Genomic DNA, 21,369 nt, shown 5'->3' with positions numbered 1-21,369 from the left:
TAAGAATTATACCCCCAAGGTTTACTGTCTGGAAACCAGGATTTTCTATACCTGAAAAATTTCAGTCTTAGTCTGGAATCCGACAGTGTTGATAACCCCGAACTCATCCTATCTTTACCCCCTACCAGGACTTTATATATGTATATACATATATTTAAAGGAGCCCCTGACCATGGGATTGCACCTGGAAAAGTTCCCTTCCAACACACAAGTCTAGGCAAGGTCGTTTATGGAAGAGCAGCATTCACCCATGCATACTGCCCCCCCCCTACACCACCGATGTTATCCGAGGGAAAGGCAAAGGAGCTGATACAGCTTGGCACCAATGATGTTGCAATGAACTGGAGTAATGTGGAATAAAGTGTCTTGCTCAAGAACACAACACACAGCCTGGTCCAAGAATCCAACTCACTACCCCATGTTTGTGCATGCAATGCTCTAACCACTGCAGGGTAGTTGGCGTTAGGAAGGGCATCCAGTAATAAAAACCATGCCAAAACAGACACAGAAGTTTGGTGCAGTCTTCTGCCTAGCCAGATCCTGTCAAACCGTCAAACTCATGCCAGCATTGAAAGCAGACGTAAATGATGATGAGATATGTGTGTGTGTGTGTGTGTGTATACACACACACACATATACATATATGTATGTATGCATACAGTAACAGCCATAATATAAGGATCTGTAAGAACAAGTGTATTGAAAGAGTTATTATAGAAGATTAACAAAACGTTGAGAGAAGATATTTTACACATATTTAGATATATCTAATATCTATCTTTCGTGAAAAATTCAAGTGAATCGAATAAATATTCCATAAATTATGAGGAAATAAACAAACAATCTTCCAAACTACAGCGGCCAAAAGTTAAGTCACTCAGAAAAGATGAACTACTAACCGAGGTATTTGTTGCTTAGAAGACTATTAATGGGCTAACAGTTACTTCTTATGATTTCACATTATTGAACCATTCAACTGTCAACATGGTGGCTTGTGACAGACGACCGGTAGGGAAAAACAAACGCCTGTGTACCTTCACCGAGAGGGCAAATAAAATTCTGTGATAGCAAATACTGTAGGAAGGTCTAGAAGTGTTGTGCAACAAATTGTTACTAGTTTTAAGTCATCCGGATCGACAGATGCTACACCCAAAACCGGTAAACCTTGCAAAGCTTCACCAAGACAGGATCGTATTAATGTTAGCAAGTGACTGAAAAATAGGTTTAAGAGTGCTGCTGAGATATTCCCTGAGTTTAGCTCTACTTCCGTTGTCAACGTATCGCGCAAAACAGTTTCTCGGAGGTTACGAGGTTCTGGTTTGCTTGCTCGAGCACCGGCAAAGAAACCTCTGATCTCCAAGAAGAATCGAAGATCCTGTTTTCATTTCGCTCACGAACATATCGTTTGGACAGAAGAACAGTGGTCTCAGGTTCATTTCAGCGATGAATCAAGGTTTAATGTGATCGGTTCCGATGGTGATATGTACTTCCGACGAAAAAGTGGCGAAAGGCTATCTCGTGCATGTGTGAACAAGACAGTGAAATATGGAGGCAGCGTAATGATACGGGGAATGATGTCTGCTGCTAGTCCTGTTCCATTTATTCGCCTACAAGGGACTCTCAATGCTGAAATCTACAAGTAGTTTCCTAGACAACATGCCCTTCCACATCTCCGATCCTCGCCAGTTCAACCTCCTATCTTCGTGCAGGACAACGCTCCCTAACACTCTATGAAGAGAATCAAAGATTTTTTGTGTGATGAAGGGGTTGATCTCATGGACGGGCCACCTGAAAGTCCTGCCCTCAACCCTATAGAAAACCTTTGGAAGATTATTGGAGATGGAGCGCGAAGGAGGAATCCAAAGAACCAAGATGAACTCTGGGAATTATTGAAAAACGAATGGAACAATATTATTCCATTCTTTTGCATTGATAGCAAAAGGGATGGTCACAAAATCTTAAGAGTAAGGGTTTCCTTTTTGTTCTTGTTCCATTTCTCATTGCTTTTCTAAGTGACCCTTAACGTTTGGCTGTTGCAATTTGGAAGATTCTTCATTTATTTCCTCGTAACTTACAACGTGTTTACTGCAATCATCTGGAATTTTCACGAAAGATAGATATTAAATATATCTAAATATGTGTAAAATATCTAGTCTCAATGCTTCTATGATAAATATTTCTTACTTATATTATGGGCGTTACTGATATATATAAAGAGAGAGCGAGAGAGAGAGAATATCGTGGTGTGAGTTCGCTTGTGGTCTAAATGAATAGTTACGCTGAGTAAGTGCTATAGTTGGTCGTCCGTTAGGTTAGCATGTCCACGCACTGGGTATTCCGTCACTAGAGACAAGGTATGAATATTTTAGACAGGGAAAATTTACAGTTTATAAAGAATAAAACAGAAGAATAAAGAGTAAGGTAGAATACTTTCTTCTATTTTATTCCTTATGTAAACTGTAAATTTTCTCAGTCTAAAATATTCATACCTTGTCTCTGATGACGGAATACCCAGTGCGTGGACTAACTAACCTACCACTTGGGTTATCCCAGAGGCGGCTGGAAGGCTTCAAGTTTACCTTGCTCTAATTAAATCATTCTAAATACTCGTTCTGCCTTGGTTTTGCTTTTCCCTCTAATATTACACGCACGCACGCACGCGCACGCACGCACGCGCACGCACACACACACACACACACACACACACACACACACACACACACACACACACACACACACACACACACACACACACACACACACACACAGGTGGATACAGGTAAGAATTAAACATTTTGAACATGTAGTGAATCTTGCATGCATGAAGTAGATTCGATCCACCACAGCCAAATTTAAATTAACACTGCAACAGAACTGTTCCCACGGTGGAACAATGGTTTTTCTCCGACAGCAGTTTTACATTTTCCAGATGCCTTTAGTTAGGCCGAAATAATGTCTTCACCACTTGACCCTTTCTAACCTCTTCCACTTCACCAAAAGCTAGAATAGAGATAACAAGACCACCAACTAAATCTATTGTTCTCAATGATATATCTATCCTTCGTCACAGTGGTGACGACTCAACGACGTCTGGTTAGAGGGAGAAAGCAACTGTGAGACAACACCCTACAATTCTCTCTAGCTCTAATTCTGTTCTCTTACAACATCATCCTGTCTCTCTCAGCAATTACTACTACTAAACAATGAAGAGGACACAAACACAAACTTTACTTTGCATGCTTCTGGATGTATCATTAACCTGCTCGTCGAGGCAAGGTATTGTAGCTTAACGGTAAATAAATACTTTCTTAAAACTTCATGCATTGTTCCCCTTTCACATCCTACAACATGTAATCATAGCAACAAATAATTATCGATACAAAGGCTGAGGCCGATATTTTATCTTAAAACTGTTTAGCAATAAATTTCTTTGCCGTTACAAACATTTCAAGAACAAGTAAAGAGGCTCTGACCAAATTTGTGTTGGTAGATTCAAATGGTATTTTGTACATGTGTTTGAAATATTCAAAAGGTATTCACCTTGTTAGACTTGACAATTACGAACTCCATGTGAGTAAGGAGGGGTTCTGTCGATGATGCTTTTTCTCGTCCTTACATCTGAAGGAGTATATGTGATGTGTAAATATCCCTCTGATCTTAGTGACCAGTTGCAGAACAGCGAGGCGGATTCGAAACCGAATTCACACGTTTATTAATTGTCAAAGAAATTTCTACTGTTTTCGCCTCTTTGCACGAATGGATTGATGGGAATGAATTGACGTCTTGATCTTTCTCTGGTCGCAGAAGGATCAAGACAGAGAATTCTGGTAAAGTCTATTGTTCTCAGTTGACCTCCTTTAATTAGAAAACATATAAAAACACAAGCAATTTAGCCATGTCTGCCTTTCGGTCATCCGCCGCTGGCCGAAGAGCAAATCATCGCCCTCTCTGTGTGTGAACGTAGAACTTTTATTATCTCCAGCTGCGTAGATCACTTTTACTCATTCCACCTGCATAGTGGCACGGGATGGAGCTAGCATCCACAAACAATGAACCATGGATCCACCAAATATATTTTACTGCATTTACACACAACGATGCGACAATGTCGTTTGTTTTACAAACAAACAATAAACCTTTAGCACACTGCATTTCCTCGAGAATTGTTTCCCTTGCCACTGCCCTGTTACTAAAGGGGGAAAACTCATGCGTTAACATGGGGCACCTACAGTGTATTAAAGGCGAAATAAACGACCATCTTCACAATTAATATTAATTTTTAATCCTTTCTCCAAATGCATCTTCTCATTCAATCTTCTTCGTTGCATTTCGATGACACTCGTTATATTTTTGGTGACTCTCGACTAGGCTTAAATAATTGCTTGCCTTCTGAAACAATTGCACTATGTCGTCACAAATAGTAGCTTTCTATGCGAGACTCAAGAATTGCACGCCTTCCATTGTTCACGGTTTACCTACTTTAATTAACAAACACACAAAGACACAAGGGAAATGGCTATCTCTCTTTTTCGGTCATTCCAGTAATATTATTAACTAATATTATAAGCAATTAAATAAATGGCCATTTTCATAAGTAATAATATTCCTTGATTATTTTTCCAATGCATCTTCTCATTCAATCATTGTCGTTACATTTTGGGTACCCTCGTCGTTTTATATATATATATACGTATATGTGTGAGTGTATGTATATATATATATATATATATATATATATATATATATATATATATATGTACCTTTAACGTAGTTCTCAGGGAGATTCAGCGTGATGCAGAATGTGACAAGGCTGTTCCCTTTGAAACACAGGTACAAGAAGAAAGAGTGAGAGAAAGTTGTGGTGAAAGAGTACAGCAGGGTTCGCCACCACCCCGCTTCTGGAGCCTTGTGGAGCTTTAGGTGTTTTTGTTCAATAAACACTCACAACGCCCGGTATGGGAATCGAAACCGCGATCCCATGACTGCGATTCCGCTTCCCTAACTACTGTGCCAGTGTGTGTGTGTATGTCTCTTTTTGTATCACCTAGTTGTCCGGATGTATATAATATACAAAATAGGACATGAACGCAAAACATCTGGACAACTAGGTGACACAAAAAGGGACAACAAAATATCCAAATACAAAGATACAAAGAAAACAAGGACGGGTCATTCGTAGCTTTCTATCCTCAGTCAAGAACCAAATCATCCTCGCAATTTCGGCTGATTAATCTTATATATATATATATATATATTCCTTTTTTTTTATTAGTTTCAGTCATTTGACTGCGGCCATAGATACATAGACAGACAGACAGACAGACAGATATGTACGATTAGGGAGCAGAAAGCTGACTGCCTTTGCCAACTTAAAAGCAAGCTAAGTAACCCTGCCAATAAATGCCAATAAATATTAATAGTAATTTTTATTGACTTTTAAAGGTTTATAATTTTATGAACTGAACTATGGTTTTTTATTATTTTTCAGGTATAGGTCTGATTTTAATTTAAATAGTAGTGCGCATATATTTTCTTATATGTTAGTTTTTAGAACTATTAGCCTAATATGTGGAATAACTGTGCCTATTAATATATATACTGATATATATATTGTTTTATTTTGTTTTGTTTATCTTGCATTATTGTATCAATGAGTATATATATATAGGTGTAGTAATATGGAGTTTATGCAAAAGTTTTTATATTTTACATTTTTATATTTATATGTATATGGGAAAAAATTTTTTTCACAATTATAATAAATTAAATTCTCTGAAGAGGCCGTGGGGCATCCTTGTTAATGCCTCATTTATACCTGCCTTTATGGCTTATGGGTTAAATGAGGCATGATTGCCCTTACTGCCGAAACAGCTGTCAGATATGATATAATTACATATTATATTTTATATTTCATATTTCTATCCCCTTGTCTATGTATATTTACAATATATTTTGTATATTGCCTTTACTTTTATGTAATGGTGTAATAAAGTATTGATTGGGTATCATCTGATGGTTGATGTTTTATTGATTTAAGTATGTTTCTCCATTTTCTAATTTTGTAGTATATATATATATATATATATATATATATATCGAGAGCACAACACTACGCTGGTTTTCCAAAATGGAGGTGAACACCTTTCTCCATGTGAACGGTTTGAACAATTGACATATATGTATATACATACATTTATATATATATATATATAAATGACATATATATACACATACATTTATATATATATATATATATATATATATATATATATATGTGTGTGTGGGGGGGGTATATATATGTGTGTATATATATATATATATATATATATATATATATGTATGTATGTATGCATGTATATGCACACACACACACACATCACACATCTTTTTTCTTTTACTTGTGTCAGCCATTAGACTGTGGCCATGCTGGGGCACCACCTTGAAGAATTTTTAGTCGAATGAATCAACCCCAATATTTATTTCTTTAAAGCCTGGTACTCATTCTATCGGATCTTTTGCTGAACCGCCAAGTTATGGGGACTTGCATATGTATACCCTCTTTTCTGGTTATTTACGAGTTGCATTGCATAAGTTTTGAGATTTTTGTTTCAGGAGAGACAGTTATAACTGTGTCATTACTCTACGTGTTAGACATGGAAAGAAGCCAAGTTTTCTTATTCCCCATTGAACATTGCTGTAAGAGTGCTTTGAAGATTGCCTGCTAAACGCTGCTTGTTACGCTTGATTAGTTTGCAGAATGCAGTCGGGCAGTGAAGACACTTTTCAAGCTTCACTTGCAATCACGTGTTGCGTTCAACTGAGTCAGGAAACCTATGGAAGGCTCCAGACTGAGCATGGATTAATTTCTATGATCGGAGCATGTTTGCCATTGGCACAAGAGGCCAGGCAACCGGCAACTCATGATGATCCCTCCTCCTTTTCCACAGCAAACGCAAGGAGGCGCAATGGCCCAGTGGTTAGGGCAGCGGACTCGCAGTCGGAGGATCGCGGTTTCGATTCCCATACCGGGCGTTGTGTGTGTTTATTGAGCGAAAACCCCTAAAGCTCCACGAGGCTTTAGCAGGGGGTGGTGGCGGCCCCTGTTGTACTCTTTCACCCCAACTTTCTCTCACCCTTTCTTCCTGTTTCTTGTCCCCGACTTCCTACGCAACCGCTGAGCCTGGATGCACATTCATCCATCGGTGTCGGGGGTTGACCTGCTGTCTCTTCTGCGGGTCTTACGAATAGCAAAGGACCACGTTTCGGACTTCTCCCACTCTGGAACGAAGACCGCTTCGCTCAACAAACAAAACAAACAAACAAACAGCAATGGCTAAGTCGACCTTGGTGACTTTGAACTCAGAACATAAAGACAGACGAAATACCTATTTCTTAACTACCCACAAGGGGCCAAACACAGAGGGGACAAACAAACGTATTAAGTCGATTACATCGACCCCAGTGCGCAACTGGCACTTATATAATCGACCCCGAATTGATGAAAGGCAAAGTCGACCTCGGCGGAATTTGAACTCAGAACTTAATGACAGACGAAATACGACTACGCATTTCGCCCGGCGTGCTAACCACTCTGCCAGCTACCGCTAAACATTTAGCCCGGCATGTTAATAATGCTTTCAGCTGGCCATCTTAATTGACAATTACTCCGATGAATAATCTAAATTGATGCTTATCTCGTTTCAGCCAAACATGTATTTGCGTTTGTGTGTCCTGCTTTTGGCCGTGTCGCCCCTCATATCTGCTGACCTCCTTGACTCCGAACACTTGCGCCAATTCGTCCTTCAATTCCATAATGATCTCAGGGCAAAAGAAGGAGCCTCCGATATGATTAAACTGGTAGGATCTCCGTTGTTCTTATTATTTATGTTGTTGTTGTCGTTATAGCTCTGGTTTTTGGCATAGTGGTGGAGGGGCTGGTGGTCAGATTCTTATTTTGGTGGTGGCGGAGGGTGGTGGTTGTTGTTGATGTTTAACCCCAGGTCAACTCCAACACTGTTTTAGCACCTTTATAGGCCCCGGGTAAATCAAAGCACTGGGGCCTCTAGTATTTATTCGCTAATAGCAAGCCACATCATACATAAATCAGAATCAGGGGCCCCTAAATCCGTGAGGCCCCTAGGCAGCTGCCCAGTCTGAAGGCGGCGCTGGCCAACCCTGACTATACAGACCTATGATCAAAGGCATTTCGGTCGTGACCATCCAATCTTTTTATGGATGTCTTTTTTTACACGTTTCAGTTATTTGATTGCGACCATGCTGGAGCACCGTCTTTAAGTCGAACATATCGAATCATTATTCTTTTTTAAAAGCCTGGTACTCATTCTAACAGTCTCTTTTGCTGAACCCTTAAGTTAATGGGGACGTAGACAAACTAACACCGGTTGTCAAAACGGAAGGGTGGGAAGAAACACACACACACAACGGGCTTCTTTTAGTTTCCATTTGACAAATCCACTCACAAGGCTTTGGTTGGTCTGAGTCTATAGTAGAAGACACTTGCCCAAGGTGCCACGCAGTGGGACTGAACCTGGAACCATGCAGTTGGGAAAATGATATTATCTAGCGCAGTAGTTCCCAACCTATTTTCCTGCTGACCCCTTACAACTTTCCAGAACAATGTATCCCCCACCCCCATCAGTGGTTGGTGTAGAATGTTTGCTGTGGTGGTAAGAAGCTTGTTTCCCAACCAAATGGGTCCGGATTCTGAACCACTGCGTGGAACCTTGGGCAAGTGTCTTCTACCAAAGCCTCGGGTCGACCAAAGCCTTGTAAGTGGATTTGGTAGACGGAAACTGAAAGAAGCTCGTCGTGTGTGTATGTGTGTGCCTCTGTGCCTGTGTTTATCCCTCCATCACCACTTGACAACAGTTGTTGGTGCGTTTGCGTCCTCGTAACTTAGCAGTTCGGCAAAAGAAACCGATACAATAACTACTTAGCTGAAAGAATAAATCCTAGGGTCGGTTTGTTTGACTAAAACGCCGTCAAAGCGGTGCTCCAGCATAGCCACAGTCAAATGATTGAAATAAGAAAAAGAATTTAAAAAATTTAGATCCCCCACTCCACCACAATTTTCCTTGGCCTCACCAGCTCTGTATGTGTGCCCCACGCTGGGAATCACTAATTTAGTACATCTTTGCTTTGATTTGAGAGAGATTTGGTAACTATTTCCAGCAGCTTAGAGACCACATAGATGCAGAATTGAAAAAAGTATTAAATTACACTCACTTTTATGTACAGACTTCCACATGTCTCACGTCTCGCTTATTTCCTGGAAGACAACCAACACCTTCATATTTTACTGGCCTCCTCTGAAAGGAGAAGACATCTTCCTCCATCCACTGCTGAGAGCTTCGAAAACCACAAACACCTGCAATATTTCTCTGCTCTCTGTAAAAAGGAAAAGGCATTTTCCCTCTTCCTTCATACTATAAGACCAACAGCCACAACTTGGTCGCTTTTCTTACATTCTGTGCAATGACAGGATTTGAAACCGGAAACTTTTCAGTCTTCAATGTCAATAGAAATTACCAACGTTCTACCTACCTAACTACTACTTGTCCGTATAGCCATCCAAACCCACCCGCTTATCTATCTGTCTGTCTGTCTGTTTGTCTGTCTGTCTGTCTGTCTGTCTGCCTATCTATCTGTCTGTCTATCTATCTATCTATCTATCTATCTATCTATCTATCTATCTATCTATCTATCTATCTATCTGTATATCTACAGGCTTGGAGCAAACAACTAGCAACAGAAGCCAATAAATGGGCTCATAAGTGTATGTTTGATCATCAAAGGAAGGGCCGAGGTGAGAACCTTGCCTTTGACAGTAACGCAGGCACTATTAAGGACCTCATCCGGTCTGAAATGCAAGGTTGGTTCGATGAAAAGAGAGATTTCTACCGAAGCGCTTCTTCGTGTGGCAGCAGTTGTCACTATACTCAGGTAAATGTTGTACTTCTTTTTTAACTTTGACTCAAGGCCAGTAATTTTGAGGGTTGGCAGCAAGTTGGGGACACCGACCTCAGTATTTGACTCATTTATTTTATCGACCCTTTAAAGATGAAAAGCAAAGTGTTTTGTCCGATGCGCAAACGCCTCTCACCCCTTTAATAAAAATAATTCTTTATTCTATAGGCCTAAAATGCTGTGGGGGGGGGGGTTACTAGTCGATTACATCAATCCCAGTGCTGGACCTCGAAAGGATGAAAAGCAAAACCGACATCGGCGGCGAAATTTGAATTCAGGACGTAAAGACGGTCAAAACGCCGCTTAGCAGTTTGTCCGGCATGCTAACGATTTCGTCTGCTCACCGCGTTAATAATAATAATAATAATAATAATAATAACAAGAGCACTCAACGCAAACCTCCGTCAAGGCAGCACCAACGTCCTCTCAACGATTTGCCGGAGAATGCTAAAAATGAACCCGACCGCTCTCGAAAATTAAGTAAAAAGAGAACGGAAAAAATAATCCAGAATCCTTGTCCGGTACCGGATCGATCCCAGTGGTAGTCATGGAATGTGAAGGTGGGTGGGTAGACCGTGTTTGTAATGCTGTGTGTGTGTGTATCGTCTGCAATGGGAACAGGGGACAGTTTTCTCTATGAAGGCCTTATTTAGTCTATCCACCGATATAGTTTCTTTACGACCATTAAGGTCTACAGTGAAAAATTTATCCGTGCCTGAAAGAAAACGGAAAGGACCTGCATTTGGTGCTGTTAACGGAGGTTCAAGAACATCGTTGCGCACAAAAACGTGAGTCCAAGAAGTAAAGCTTCCTTCATGGCAGAACTAGAAATGCAATTGTCAAGTAGGTAAGAGGTTTTAAACAGGAACGATATATTCAAAATTGGTAAAACTAAAAATTGCCGAGGATAAATTAAATTTATCATTGTTCCTGGATATGCTAATGTTATTTCATTTCTGAAGGGGTTTGATGCCATTTCTTTATGTAGTTTGATTTCTTTATCCATCAGTTTCTAGTGAGATAGAGACGCGAGTAAAATTAATAATAAGAGAAACGAAAATAAAACTTTGGGAACAGCAACGCCGCCATAACTTACGTGGAAACCATGAGCATGCTTTCAAGGGAGTTAATAAGAGAAAGACTTGAAAGTCAACGTAAGATCGTAATACTTCTTGTAAAGTAAATATAACAAATAATCCAGAATCCTCGTCGGTACCGGATCGATCCCAAAATTTAATCAGTTCGTGCCAATCACGACGCCAAACTTCCCTGAAAGTTTCATCCTAATCTATAAAGCGGTTCCTGAGACACCTTGTCCCCGGACAAACGAACAAACACGACTGAAAACAATACCTCTGCCTTTGCTAAGGCGAAGGTAATAATAATAATAATGATGATGATGATGATGACGATTTCAAATTTTGCTACAAAGGCAGTAATTTTAGGGAGAGGGAATGAGTCGATTACATCGAAGTCAATGTTCAACTGGTACTTATTCTATCGCGCCCGAAAGGATAAATGGCAAATGGTGGAATTTGAACTCAGGACGTAAAGTCGGAAGAAATGGCGCATTTTACCCAGCATGCTAATGATTCTGCCACCTCGCCGCCTTTAGTTAGACTAATATTAAAAACTGAACTCTGCGCTAGAAATAATTGATATAACTATGCTAGCCTTACCAGCCATAAACTGCAGTTTCAATATCATAAACTGGAACCAAGTAAATTGAAAAAAAACATTGGAGAAACCAGAGAATTACTAACAGCATACTGAAGTCACCATCCCAAAACAGACATTGACATAATACACCGGAAGGAGGGCGTGGCCTGACACGAATAGAAAACTTCTGCAGATAACAACAGCTGAACTGGACAAATATTTAGAAAGAAAGAATGAAAGATTTATGAATGTAATAAAGAAATGTGAAACACAGACAGAAGAAAGTCTTTTCTACTCACGAAGAAGCGATAAAATACAAAGCAGAAATCGATTACATTGAAACAATAAATTTAAATAACAACACAATAGAAATGGTAAAACATACAAAAAAACAACAACAGAAAGAAATCTACAAAACATACTTAAAGAGAAATGGAACGAAAAACCACTCCATGGTCAACACGTTGCAAGGCTTGGCACTTTTAGTGGGGGCAGTCGATTACATCAACTGCCAGTATTTGACTGACATTTTATCGATCTGGTCGGGATGGAAGGCAAATATGATCTGGATGAGATTTGACTAAGAAGAAATATCGCTTAGCATTTATTGCGATGCTCTACCGATTCTATTCAAATTTTCCTTGTCTTGGTTCTCTGCTGACTGAATCGGTTGTGCCTGCACCAAAGTCAACTGTTTGTCAATGATTGTTGCAAGAACTAGCGCTGTCCGTGAGAAATAGCAGGACAATGTTTGTATACACAGTATTGGATGGTCGTTGACTGTAATAAGTCTGTCCGTCCTTTGACAAGTTTTAACTATCGCAGAGAGCCCAAGCACTCTCCTCATTAAGCAAGAGATCAATAATTTCTTACGTTTATCAATTAATTTGGACTTTCACTTTCAGATTTCTAATGCCTCTATGCAACAAAAATTACAACTACCTCAACTCATTTATAAAGAAGTGCAGTACATATAACGGACAATGAATAATATTAATTAATGTCCTATCCATAAGTTAATGAGGTGTTAAGTAGTTTTCGTTTTTTATTGAAAGACTACATGTGATTATTTCATCGGGAATTGAATTCTGACCTATATAGTAGTATATTTTATCAGGTCTTTGTGCAGAACATTATACATTAAATAATACATTTCTGAACTTCGCTGGATAATAAACGTAGTAATATGCGTAACTGTAGGAATCATTATAAGTGTTGTTCGGGCAAGCAGTGCCTTTGGGGAAATTTAGTGTGTGTTTATGCATGTGTACGTATGTGCATGAGTGTACTTGTGTGCGCGCCAGTATGTGTGTATGTGTGCATGTATGTGTATGAGAATATGTGCGTGTATGTGTGCATGCGTACGTATGCATGTATATGTATGCATGTGTATGTTTGTATGTTTGTATGTGAGCGTATACAAGTATTTATATATGTGCAAATACGTATGTGTATCAGTGTGTATATGTGTAAGTGCGCGTGTGTCTGTGTATGTGCGTATGTGTGTGTATGTGTGTGTGTGTGTGTGTGCACGCACATGTCTATGCGTCTCCATGTTTGTGTTCAATTCTATACTGGCCTAAAAACACACTGCTATTTTTGCTTGCATGACTTAGTGATTCGACAAACAGAGATTGATAACATAAGATACCAGACAGATATTGGTACTGAGTTCGATGTGACTGATTTAAACGGCCATGCCACGACATAGCACAGAACGGTTGCAGTCCAAAAGCTGGACTCAATACAAGAGCGAAAGTATAGAAGAAAGACCTCTCCTCACTCACTAACATCCACCACTATGAATGATATCTTTTCCTTTTCTACATCCACAGATGGTGTGGGCCAACACAACACACGTCGGCTGTTCAGCTATTAATTGTCCCAGTTTACAGGCTTTTGGCCGTTCAGTGAGCAATGCTAAATATTTGGTCTGCTTCTACTATCCCAGGTTGGTACCGACATTTACTCTTACATCTGGACTCAGGATGTTGCTCTCAAAATTTCCTTCTTTCTTTCTCTCTCTCTCTCTCTCTCTCTCTCTCTCTCTCTCTTTCATTCATTCTTTCTTTCTATCTTTCTTTCTTTCTTTCTTTCTGTCTTTCCTTCTCTCTTTCTTTCTTTCTTTCTTTCTGTCTTTCCTTCTCTCTTTCTTTCTTTCTTTCTTTCTTCCTTTCTTCCTTTCTGTCTTTCCTTCTCTCTTTCTTTCTTTCTTTCTTTCTTTCTTCCTTTCTGTCTTTCCTTCTCTCTTTCTTTCTTTCTTTCTTTCTTTCTTTCTTTCTTCCTTCGTTTCAATCTTTTTCTTTCTTTCTTTCTTTCCTTCTTTCTTTCCTTCTTTCTTTCTTCCTTCCTTTCATTTTTTTCTTTCTTTCTTTCTTTCTTTGTGTTTCTTTCTTTCTTCCTTCCTTTCAATCTTTTTCTTTCTTTCTTTCTTTCTTTCCTTCTTTCCTTCTCTCTTTCTTTCTTTCTTTCTTCCTTCCTTTCAATCTTTTTCTTTCCTTCTTTCTTTCTTTCTTCCTTCCTTTCATTCTTTTTCTTTCTTTCTTTGTCTGTTTCCGTCTGTCCGTCTGTCTGTTTGGCTGGTTGACCGACCTGTGTATGTGCGTGTGCCTGTCTATGTGTATGTGTGTATGTGTTAGTATGTGTGTGTGTGCTCGCGCATGCGCACATGTCCATCTGTCTCCGTATCACACACACACACACACCCCTTCATTCACCTGTTTACTTGTCTATCCGCCCGTCAGTTTGCCTGTCTGTCTGTCTGTCTCACTGTCCGTCCGTCTGTCCATTCATCTATCTGATAGCCTTTCCGCCCACCCGCCTGTCCGTGCGTCTGTCCATCCGTCCGCCCTGTTTGTCCGTTCGTTTGTCCATCTATTTGTATATATACGAACATTTTTGAATATATATATACCGTAAATCCTCGAGTATAGTCCGCCCTTGGGTATTATACGCAGGGGATTTTTATGGGGTGGGGGACTGTACCTTTGAAAAACTTAAACCTTGTGTATAATACGCATCCCTTCTCTAACTTGAGTCAAGGAGGTCTATATAACGTCCTTGGTTTGTAAAAGTGTATATGGTAACGTCCTTTATTATTATTGTATATATAACATAATGCAAACGTGTAGCTTTTTCGTGCATTTTGTTTGCAGAAAATAAAGAAATAACAGTAATAACGTTTAATAAATGTTGCTAACTGCAAGTTATGGATGATTCTTTTATGACTTCATTGCTTTCAGGCTTAGCTTAAGGGATTTTCGAGCCCGGCATCACAAAATGCGTCTGAATAAACATTGCCAGACAGCAAATAGAGACTCGGACATTGCTTTCATTTTTAACCTCGTATATAGTACGCACTAGGAATTTTGACCCTTAAATTTTTGGGGAAAAATGCGGATTATACTCGAGGATTTACGGTACTCATACATAAGCACTGACAACAGCAGCCACTCAAAGAAAACCACATCTAACTCTGTCTCTTTGTAATTTTTAGAGGAAACATTGGCAATAATATATACACACCTGGCAGAGCCTGCTCCAAATGTCCGGCGAACTTTGGTAGATGTTCCAAGGGATTATGTAACGGTAAGATACATTTTATAGCTTTTCTTTTATTCTTTTATTTGTTTCAGCCATTTGACTGCGACCATGCTGGAGCACCGCCTTCAGTCGAGCAAATCGACCCCAGGACTTACTCTTTGGAAGCTTAGTACTTATTCTATTGGTCTCCGCTAAGTTATGGGGATGTAATCACACAAGCATCGGTCGTTAAGCGATGTTGGGGGGACAAATACAGACACACACACACACACACACACACACACACATACAAATATATATACGACGGGCTTCTTTCAGCTTCCATCAACCAAATCACCTCACAAGGCTTTGGTCAGCCCGAGGCTTTTGTAGAAAACACTTGCCGAAGGTGCCACGCAATGGGACTGAACCCAGAACCAAGTGGTTGGTAAGTAAGCTATTTACCACACAGCCACGATATAAGTATGTATGTATGTATGTCATTATTCAGTTTTATTTCAAGATTTTTTTGCCAAATGGGAAAGAACCTGTTTCTAACCCAGATCAAAGGCTCTTCATTGGAATTTCAACAACCTCAATAGGGTATTTGTGTATATATGTGTGTATATGTATGGTATTTGGAGTCGGTGCATGTGGAGGTTTATGCTTTGTTTTTATGTATGTATTTTCATGCATATAGTTGCATGTTTAGACTATGTGTGTATGTATGCATGCATGTATGTATGTATGTACGTATGTACGTATGTACGTATGTATGTATGTATGTAAACATTGTTGTGTAGGTATTGTTGTTGTTGTTGGTTACACTGGTAGCTGGTTGAGTTAATGAATGAAAATATGTTTCTTGTTCTACTTGTAGAATTATTCAATGTTCAGTGTTCAATGATCATTGAACATCGCCTCCGATGGTCAGGTCACGTCCGTGACCTGTCTCTACGGTGAACTGACTGAAGGAAAACGTCCTCGTGGAGCCCCCTTGAGGCGGTACAAGGACCAACTCAAATCAACCCTGAAAAAGCACCAATATCGACCCCGCACACTGAGAAGATATCTCGGAAAACAGACCCCCCTGGAGACACACCATCAAAACGGGTTCTGCGGACTTCGAGAAAGCCCGAGTCGCGAGAGCTGAACTCAAGAGACAGGAGAGAAAGCAGTGCCTTCTCCTTTCCAAACCAGCCCCTTTTATCCCTTGTCCACAATGTTTCATGCAACTCTTGGATTGCGAAGCCATCTGCGGTTCAAACACCCAGAAAAATGAACTGGATTGCAAGCTCGGAAACACGAGACGCAGCCAACAACAAGAATTAATCGAACAACACCCGCAAATGTTTAACAGAAGACATTATTGTGCATAAAGACAAATTGCGTTGGCTTTTATAGATAACGAAAGCAATAATAGATTTCAAATTTTAGCACATGGCCAGCAATTCCGAAGAAGGGCGTAAGTCAATTTAATCGACTCTTGTGATCATCTGGTACTTATTTCATCGACCCCAAAAGGCTGAAAGGTAAATTCGATCTCGGTGGAATTTGATCTCAGGACGTGAAGATGAACGAAATACCGCTAAACATTTTTTGCGGCGTGCTAACGATTCTGTCAGGTCACCACCTTAAATCGTAAGGATATAGCCAAGAGATGTACATTGTTTTGTAGACCTTGAAAGACATATGATCCGATGCTGTGTAGGGTTTTACAGGAGTCTGGGATTAATGGAAAACTTCTGGTTGCCGTGAAATCCCTATATCAATGCACAGATGTTTGTGTTCGGATAAATGGCGCAAAGCAGAAACCTTCCAATGTGGCGTTGGACATCGGCAGGGGTGCCTTTTATCACCACCATTTTCAAAATTTTATGAACTGGATTGACGTGCGCGGCTGTTTTGGAAGTGATATCACAAGTGTAGGATTGGTCGGCTGGTATTCCTAGACGATATGCTGCCACTTGGCTCATCAGAAGGTGATCTCCAGCATGCCCTGAGTGGGTTCGATGACGAGTGCCGCTAGATACTTTACCTTCTACCTTTTACTGTTTTCAGTCGTTGGATAGTAGCCATGCTGGAGCAACACCTTGAAGGGTTTTTCGTCGAACAAATTGTTGCCAGCATAAATTTTTTAAAAGTCACGTTCTTATTCCATCTGTTCTCTTTGTCTAACTGATAAGTTCCCAGAACATAAGCAAACCAGCACCAGTTTCAAGCATGGGGAAACAAACACACACGCATGCGCATCAACATGGGTGAACTTATCAAGTGGGCTGCTATTGTTTTATTGACACTTGCAGTCCAGTCTTCAGGTTATACTTATCTGCACGTGGTACAAAATGAAGGAAACGCGTGTGCGCATGTGCGTAAAAGTGAATTTATAATTTATGCTAGAAATGATATGAAACTCTTCTATCTTTTCACAGGAGGACATTCAGGTGACGTAGCAGCCATGGGTAAGTCTTCCCCTGTGTATATAATGCTGAAGTAGATACTCTCTTTTGATGGGCAAAACGGGTAGCATTTCCTATTTGCCGAGATTATATATTATTAATAAAGTATTGGGCAACTTTATGTCGATGCCATCATATATCAGAATTAGATCAGGTGAAAGTATTTTGAGCTAACATTGTATTCTGTTACTTGTTTCAGTCATTGGACTGTGGCCATGCTGCAGTACCACCTTGAAGGGTTTTTATCGTCGAACAAATCAATCATAGTATTTGTTTATTTTTCAGCTTCGTACTTTTTCTATCGGTCTCTTTTGCCGAACCACTAAGTTACAGGGGCGTAAACACACCAACACCGGTTGCCAAGCAATGACGAGGAGGGACAGACACAAAAACAAAGACGCGCGCGCACTCACCTCCGCCTCTTTACCTTGTATTAAAATAACATCAGGCATCATTTTGTGGGGCAAGATTGTATGTTTAAGATAAAGTATTAGGGCTTCAGTAACCCGGATATGAATTTAACCTGAATCCAGTAGTAGGGCCCCACAACGGGAGTTCCAAGTGTTTGAAGAATGTGGAACCAGTTCTTAGCCACTGTGGTTCCCAACCAGTTAGGTTTCCACCTATGGCTTAACCAACATATGAACCACTGGGAGTGAAGAACCCCTTTTTTTCATAAGAACTTACTTCTAGGAGAATGTAAACTTGTACGAGTTTACATTGTCCGTCGTCCCTGGAAAGGGCCGACCTGTGTGGGTGAGTGTGTTTCTTGGGGGTATCCAAGATATATAACCCGACGAGGTCGGCGATCTCATCCCTGTTGTAGTTCCCCACAGAAACGTCGAAACGACAGCCTAGCAATCTCAAGCTATGTGAACGTTGACACCGTGGCGAAGTCAGACACGCGTCGTGCACTTTTATATATACATATTCCATGTTGATCGGTGGCGGAGACGAGGACCGATGACTTGCACAGTGACTTCGAAGTGAAGAAAAGTTGCCCACCATCAACCTCACTCTCTTGTCTGTAATTATATTCAGTCCAGTGGCAAGACCAGGACAAGACGACTGGGGATGGAGATGGATGCAGTGGATGACCAACATGTCTTGCTTGCCTCATCTTGCTCTCTGCACTCTATACTGCATTGTTGCTTCTTCTGTAGCGTCTTCTAGATTCGTCTTTTACATGCACAGGTAGGCAAGCCCTACCTGTCTCAGGTATGGCCAATTAAGTCATACCTGAGACCCTAACAGATGCTTCCACTGCGGTTTGGGATAGAACTGGGATCAATGGTGGCTATCAAAGTAAGGTAAAGTTACCTTCTCGAGTGATAAGGGCCGGTCTCCCGGTTTCCATGGCGCGTATATTCCCCGCGTGGACGAGACACCAGTCTGTTACAGAATTACTGATTTTTGCCGAGTGAACTGGAACAACGTGACATAAAGTGTTCTATACAACGTGTCGCCCGACCCAGGAATCGAAACTACAATCTTGCGATCGCGAGTCCATTACCCTAACCACTAAGCCACGCGCCTTCACATGATGGATAACAGGTGATTCCACTCTCCTCAAAACCTTAGAATTCCTGAAGCAAGGCCCTACTTCCGGAAGCAGTTTATAGTCATATCCAGGGTACGCGCGCTCATGCGCATGCGCGTATATAGATGTATAGGACATTCAACACATTTAGAAAGAGCTGCATGTATTATTTAACTGTTCCATGCAATGGCAATCCAAAGCCTGAAAGAGGCGGGTTTCTGTTAGGGGGCCTGCGAATCTTTACGTCATATAGAACCATACCAAACTGTTTTAACTGTTTTACATACATACATACATACATACATACATATATATATATATATATATATATATATATATATATATATATATATATATATATATATAACTAGCAGCTAAGCCCGGTTTCACCCGGTCGGTTTGGATGATGTGGTTGTAAAACCTGCTCTGTGTAAGCATTCGACTTGTTTGGGCACGCTTACGTTAAAAAATCAATTTAAAATGACTTTTTTCTGCCAAACACTAAAACTAATTGACCAACAAACCAACAAAAAAAAGAAGCAACCAAGATTCAACCAAATCAAAAAAAAATTAAACCCAAATACTAAGCGAGCAAAGATGAACCATCCCACTTCCACTGCGCGCGCACACGCACACACACAGAGAGTATGAAATAATAAAAGTCTAAGTAAATACATTAGAAAGAATTGAAATATTGAAATAAAAGAATTTCACTCAACCTGGTGATTCTATTAATAGTACTGTGAAACGACTTTTAATTTCTTTTTAAAGATCCTTGTCCTGACCTTAACAAGAACTGCAAAATGTGGGCAGATATGGGAGAATGCAACAACAACCCAAATTATATGAGAACGAACTGCAGGAAATCCTGTAGATCTTGCTGAAACAGAAGCGACATTGACGGTCTTTGGTTAGGAAAGAAGAATCTAAGCCCTTCACTCGCAGAGTAGATTTTTTTAAATTTGTAACACTGGTTGCAAATACTTAGCCAAAGGAAATCTTCTGTAAGATGTTAATAAACAATCGTCTAATTGGACACTGAATACTAATTGTTGTTATTGTTGTTGTTTAATCCCCACCCCCAAGGCATTCTTAATTGAGCAGAAGTGGTCAAGGACTCTGAACCACTGCGTGAATGCGGTCAGCTAAAGCTCAATCCTGTGGAAGTAGATCAAGCAATACCTTGTGAGTGTAATTCGTTGACACATACGCACACACGCACACACACACACACACGCACGCACACACACACACACACACACACACACACACACACACATACACACAGAGGAGGGTGCCGGTTTCCAACAAAGATACAAAGCTCCATCTTTGGGATGTATTAACACAGACAAATTCACATTTGGAATTTGAGAAAACTCTTGCATATTTTTACTGTTCCACTCACAGATTGCACTTGTCATACGAATTAGCCGATCGATTTCTCTTTCTGAAAATCCCAGTTTATCCAGATTCTCCTTTAGCAAAACCTAGTGCTCCAATTGTTATTGGTATGAATATGAATTCATAATCTGGATGTAGAAGCTGGAGTTTCGAATCAGTCGTCCTTAGATATCCTATTTTCCTTTGATTTTCAAAGAGATATTTATATCTGCAGACCATCTAACCTCTATGATGGTACATACCTTTGCCCCTCTGTTCCAAACAACAATATCCGTCTATATTCGACAGAAGTTTTGATGGGAATATTCCACCAATGTTCCTTGAATTGGTGTATTCCATAACAGGGAAATTTATTTCAAGACAGTCTTCCTTGCAGATGGCGCTGTAAATTGTTTTAGCAACAACATCGTGCTGCATAGGGAGGAAGTACCATGATGACATTTTAGGACAGCTGCTAATCACATTCGTGACGTCTTCCACAAAATCATGACAGAGCCTACACATGCGGTTGCAGCTTGGGATTACAAGAGCGTCACTAACTCTCTTGTTCACCAGGTATTTTCTGGCAATCTCCTGTTCCTGGATTGCAAACACATAGCCTTCAAAGTGTGATGTGATGTAGAGGTCTTGTGTCCAAGAGAGGCTGAGCTTCATGTCAATTCTATTGTCTTCTTCAAGCTTCCGGGCATAGTCTTTTTTGTCTACTGAATGCTTTCCATCCAGGTCTTTCTGGGGTAAGAGGGCCCAGCTGTTTTGGGCCTGTATAGGAGATCATCAGGAAGAGAGTGTTTCTTGAGGAGT

General features: G+C 40.2%; 1 protein-coding gene across 1 annotated transcript in view; it reads left to right on the top strand.

Annotated features, from left to right (window-relative positions):
• LOC115226584 (cysteine-rich secretory protein LCCL domain-containing 2) overlaps positions 1-20,216 on the top strand; it is a 21,516-nt gene extending 1,300 nt beyond the window's left edge. Inside the window, exons 2-7 of the mRNA XM_029797592.2 lie at positions 7,705-7,857; positions 9,748-9,963; positions 13,482-13,597; positions 15,143-15,234; positions 17,601-17,630; positions 19,939-20,216. Of these exons, the coding sequence (XP_029653452.1) occupies positions 7,711-7,857; positions 9,748-9,963; positions 13,482-13,597; positions 15,143-15,234; positions 17,601-17,630; positions 19,939-20,051 (714 nt within the window). The 5' untranslated portion in view covers positions 7,705-7,710 and the 3' untranslated portion in view covers positions 20,052-20,216. The remainder of the gene's footprint in view (positions 1-7,704; positions 7,858-9,747; positions 9,964-13,481; positions 13,598-15,142; positions 15,235-17,600; positions 17,631-19,938) is intronic.
• The last annotated feature ends 1,153 nt before the right edge of the window (positions 20,217-21,369 follow it).

Source organism: Octopus sinensis, linkage group LG30 (assembly GCF_006345805.1).
Source record: "Octopus sinensis linkage group LG30, ASM634580v1, whole genome shotgun sequence".
In the NCBI taxonomy this organism is placed as follows: Eukaryota; Metazoa; Mollusca; class Cephalopoda; order Octopoda; family Octopodidae; genus Octopus; species Octopus sinensis.
The sequence above is the reverse complement of the archived record's forward strand: the minus strand, read 5'-3'. Positions and strand labels throughout refer to the sequence as shown.